At 32.2% G+C, this 5736-nt stretch overlaps 1 protein-coding gene across 1 annotated transcript in view; it reads right to left on the bottom strand.

Moving 5' to 3' along the window:
• Positions 1–154: 154 nt before the first annotated feature.
• The window catches only part of LOC106475995 (hemicentin-1-like), an 83256-nt gene continuing 77674 nt past the window's right edge, over positions 155–5736 (bottom strand). Inside the window, exon 11 of the mRNA XM_022381094.1 lies at positions 155–972. Coding sequence (XP_022236802.1) covers positions 790–972 — 183 coding nt within the window. The 3' untranslated portion in view covers positions 155–789. The remainder of the gene's footprint in view (positions 973–5736) is intronic.

Here is a 5736-nt window from a genome sequence, read left to right on the forward strand (position 1 = left end):
AAGCTGTCTCCGGCCATTATTAGTCTCAAAATGGGTTCCTCGTCATCGAATTTGAAAACGCACACTATTGTAAGCCTTAGCTTGTTTCTTAATCAGATATGACAAAATAAGAATAAAACCTCCACAGAAGTACAAACAAAGAACCAATTTATTAACATATATAGCATGAACATTATTTTGTACACAAGAAATGGATTGATGAATAAGTTGATACAAGAAACATTTCACAGCAAGAGTTCTATTTAAATTGTCAATCAAAAGTTAAGTAGGAAAAATGTTATCTCACAGGAAAATAAATAAACCACTTTCCCCTCTAGTGTGACATTAATGATACTGTATCGCATTTTATTATTTTGTATTATACAGCATTAACAGATACGACGAATGAAGATTACACAAAGCTTTGTCAGTAGATTTCCTTTGCTCTATTTTGTAGGATATTTTCCATGTTCGTAAATAAATCAGTGCAATCGGAGCAATTTTATAGTTCATTATTGTTTATGTAAATTAATGCTTTCATTTTCCGGTGGCTTATATCAAAATGATATTTCCTATTTCCAACTTTCATTTAGTGATCGTAAATAATAGCATTGGTTATTAATTTGACTGACAGCTTTCATAACTCACAACTTCATGGCACTTTTTAAAGTTTGTTTCTCTTTGAAGCAAAACATGAAAACACACAAAATACTTCGTGAATTTCTCAGTTGATTTTTAGCACAGTAACTTCGACTCAAATCACAATCAGTCCAGAACGAAAGGCACCAGTATTACCTCATAACAGGAAATTCAAACATGGGTGTTCTGTATATCTGAGTCGAGTGCTTTACCATTTAATCCAATCAGTTTTACATCATTATCATTCCTCCTAAGCCTTTGTTCATACATTGCTGCCTCTGTTGTCCCACTTGTTTCAGACAAGCTAGGACTTGCTGGGGGAGCTTGGAGTAGAAGCGGTATTGATGCTGGAACCTTTGAAAACAATAAATAACTTGGTTATCTGGAACTGTGGCAATAAAGTAAATTCAAAATGTCTTTAAAAAAACCTTATATATATATATGGATATGTAAGCACCGAATTAGAGAAATTGCTTTATTAAAAACCTTACGAAGTTTGTATACTTTATCAACATACGCAAACATAAAAACTGTTTGTGTAAATTATTCACCTACTATTATTAAATTGTTTGATTTTGCAACACTTCGGTCATATGTATGTTGTGATGTAGTAGGTGCGTCGATTCTTCCAATATCAACAGATGAGATCAGCTCAAACTACATACATACATAGAAATTTCATGTTTCAATCATCCACCTACTATTATTGGATTGTTTGACTATGCAATATTTCGGTCATGTATCTGTCATGATAAAATAGGTACATCGCAACAAATGAGAAACATTCAATAGCAGCAGATGATATCAGCTCAAACTATATATGTTTTATCTAGCTGTGCCGAAAACGTTTCAACAACAAGTCCACGTTTTATAAGATATACATTGTTACCGAAAACAATTATTAATTCAAGTGAAACAATAGACAAACATTATTTCGTAAAAGCAAAAATAAATTTATAATTCATCACTTTTTCTTACGTTTTGTTAATCTAATGCAGTTTTGTAGCATAAATATTTCAATAACTGTAACTGTATAATTATTTAAAACAGCCTGTAATGAGGATTTATTTTATTTCCCTTTTATTCTAGATCTTAATTTTGATTACATTTCAACTAAGCCTTTTGTATTTTACAAATTGAAAAGAAGTAAAATACTAAATACTATTATATTTAAACTTTTGATTTGAACCGATTTATTTTTTTCTTCTAGAAATGTGTGTCTTGGGAAGTGCTACGTATCTTAAAACACTTATATTTCATTCAGTATTGCATCTAGAATTACAGAGGACGCTTTAAGAGTAACACTAACCACAAGGTAGGTGTTTGCTGGGATGAGTAATAATTTTAAGCTCTAACCATATTCTAATACTGCTATATTATAATTCTTACAATAAAATGTGTTATATATTGTACAGTTTCATATATTATTACTCATACATGCATACATACATTTAAACAAACACCTCAAAACAATTTCGTTCATGAACAGATGATATTTAGCAATGTAATTAAAACAGTGTGAAACAAAAGCGCCAGATAAATATTATTTTTTTATAAACCTGAGAACACATGTTTTATAAGAAAAACAAAATCACTTCTTGAAACATTGTATAGCAATGCAAATAGACGAATATTTATAAAAACGAAAGTAAACTCAGTTGGTAATTAAGCCCATATAAACCAACTTCAAGGACATAAATGAAATAGGCTAAGTAACTACTAATTAAGGTACTCAATATTGCGCTGAGATTTAAATGAAATTACAAATTTATTATCTCAGTAATAAAAACTGTAGCAAAACATGCACAACGGAAAAAACGACCTAAAATGTATGGTAAAAAGCATATTTTTCTTACCTTTGACGATTTTTATTTGTTTGTTATTAAGTGCAAAACTACACAATGGGCTACCTGCTCTGTGCCCACAACGATTGTTAATTCCTGATTTTTAGTATTATAAGCCGTTAAGCAACGAGAGCTATCTTCAAAAGAAATATACGCATAAGACTATGTTCTGTCACTCTTCAGTAAAAGACCTGTACAGTGTTGAGAAAAACTTACAATTTGCCATCATATCATACACCTTATTTAATAAGGGGTTGATGGTATATAGCTACATATGTATATTCTTTGGAAGAAGTGGAAGTATTTGTGTTTTCTACGCTTTGAAAAGTGTAATCCTTGTAATGAATTCTTGAAACATTTTGGAGATATCTCTTTCGCAGCCCTTTGTCATTTTCACGTGTATTTTATATTATAAATGTTGTAGCTTGGCTGCATCGTTCGCTATTCTATATTATTTTACTTAATTATGAGTCTAAATTGCTCTAACCTGATTAATTACAGCTCAGCTTTTTCTAAATTTTATTCTCACCTAAAAGTATTTTATATTCATAATTCCGACACTCCTCAATGGTTCAGCGATAAGTCTGCGGGCTCATAACACACATATTTGGTTTTGAAACACGTGATGGGTACAGCACAGATAGTCCATTGTGTAGCTCTGCACTTAGCAACAAACATAATTGTATTAAGTAGTTGTATTTCAATTGATAGATAAAACATATTTAAATTGTTTTTTATTTTATTTGCACGCTAGTGAAGCTTAGCACCGGCCGAAACATAGGCGCTCTCTCTTTCTCCAGTTTTGGAGTTTCACTACACACATGTGTCAATGCGCAGTCCGGGTAGCTTCCGCTATCTCTAATTCCGAATCACTGACCATAGTGAGGCAACCTACCAACAGCAAACCCTTTTAAGTTTTCATCGTTATTATTAATTATTGTGTATCGTACTTGAAAGTATTCTTATGTCTAACGTAAGATAGCCAATGTAAATAAAGAAGAGTTTATTAGAATTATTTACACCGCTATTATCTCTCCATCCTCCATTACTATCCTCAATGTTCTTCTAGTAATAATAATACCCTATTCAATTTGAATTAACTGGAATATGTCCTTTCCACACACTTTCTCACTTGCCCCACTTCCATAATTTTAGCCGCTTTGCTCCACTTTTCCAGTTGACCACTATAACCTCTGTTCCATCTCTTCCTGTTCCCTCACTTTACCTGACTTTTATGGACGACATCATTTGATCTTGTCAGGTTGCTCAAGGATCTTACCTGACTTTTATGGACGACATCATTTGGTGATCTTGTCAGGTTGCTCAAGGGCTTACGCCTTACGAGATAAATGAAACACTTTCTAATTTGATAAAACTCCACTGTAGCATGGAATATAGTTTGTTTTCGGACGAGCCTTAAGTATGTCAGTGCTTTTACCTATGTTATTTGCACAAAACCTGTCTTCATTCATGCGATGAGGTTTAGTGAATCTGTCATGGTCTTTACTTTTACTAGTCGCATAGGCAAATGCTGTCAAAGAACTATTTTAGCTATTGACCAATCAAACATTAGATGTCCATTTCTCTACATGGTTCGTAGTCCAAGCAGTTACGTCTTTACTGACTGAGCTATTTGTTGTTATTATCAGTGTCGGTTTCTCCTCGTATATCCATTCCATGACATCGACTGTTCTTCTTTTTAATGTTAGTTACTATTAAATACTATTTTGTAAAGTTCCTTGCTCTACAGTTGTTTCTTATTACAAAAAATATATAAAGCACCACTATAATATGCATTATTATAAATTAAAATGATTGTGAATAAACGATATAAAATAAAATTTTGAACCTCAAAAAAAAAGCTGTTACCAGTTAAAGTAACATATAATTTATTACGAGATTTTGACCAAATGTTCTTTTTCTGGTAGTAGCATTGTTTCAAAAGATACAAAATTCGAAAAGTATAGATTGTACAAGTGCGCGCGACAACTAGTTGAAAAGCAAAAATGAGAGAAAAACGTTTATAGCAATAAAGCAAAGACTATCACTATATACAACAATCAACTGAATAGGTTAGAAAGTTATTAAGATTACTTCTATCGAAAGATAAATTAGAAGTTTATTTGTTTCAGCACAAAGCTACACATTAGGCTTATGCGCTTCTCACCTCTACTTTCGGGCGATAAAATCATAACTTTATGCATATATATATAAGAGGCTAGTGTCCGTACGTTCCCAAAACTCCTCCCACACTTAAAGTCCAATTTGGATGATACTTCGCAGTAGTTTATTTTGAGTTTCTTACTAGTTACGTATATTTTATTGCAATTTACAAGTACGCAAGTTGTAACGATAAAGAACGTTTAAGTATTTAAATCAACGTTCTTTATCGTTAAAACTTGTGTACTTGAGAATGATGTCACCAGTGATCGAAACGTCGTACTTGTTCTAAAAATAAATCTTACTTACAATAAAAGCTGTAAATTGTAATAAAATATCATAAGGGAAGTTTCTAACAACGTTTCTTTAAAACTTGGGTCTCCTTTAAAAAACAAAAAGTTTATCTAATGCATGTGTTCACTTTTTTTAAGAAATAAGTCAATAACAGCTTTATATCGCACCAAAATGCAAAATGTTATAAAAAACATCCTTGCTAAAAGTTAAAAACTAACAATAGGACCTTATTTTATAACATTTTATTCTAAATTGTTTCCTTAATGGAGAAAATGTAATTCTTTCCTAATATTGTGAGTTTAATGCAGAATTTCAAACTGAATCTTCCTACTGGAGAAACATAGTGATATTTCACAAGAAAAGTGACTTTTTCTGCTGGGGAATCCAATCGTACGCTTTGAAATGAATTGTTCTGTTACCGAGGGAACCGCAAGTCCTTCGTATGGTGTTCGTTGCATACAAATTTGCAGGAATTTTGCAGTAATTCGATCTTCGTAAGCTACACACCTTTTTTTTTTTACTTAAATATGAATATAAAGTGATGAAACGCATCGAAAATCACGATGCTAAAAAGAAAATGAAACGTCAGGATGCAAGATACAGAAAGAAAGAGCAAGAAAGAGATAGGTTTGCTCACCAAGTTATGATGTAAGATCCAGTAAGAAGAAGCCGGAAATAAACCCAAAATACAGAAGTAGATCAAATTGTTCGCCAAGATGCAGTTAGAAGTGTCATGAGCAATTTCGTGACAGAGAAACACACGGTTCAGCTCGTCAAGATTCTGACCAAACAGCCACCAAACAGAAATCCCATATTAGAA

The sequence above is a fragment of the Limulus polyphemus genome, unplaced genomic scaffold (assembly GCF_000517525.1).
Source record: "Limulus polyphemus unplaced genomic scaffold, Limulus_polyphemus-2.1.2 Scaffold151, whole genome shotgun sequence".
Lineage (NCBI taxonomy): Eukaryota > Metazoa > Arthropoda > Merostomata > Xiphosura > Limulidae > Limulus > Limulus polyphemus.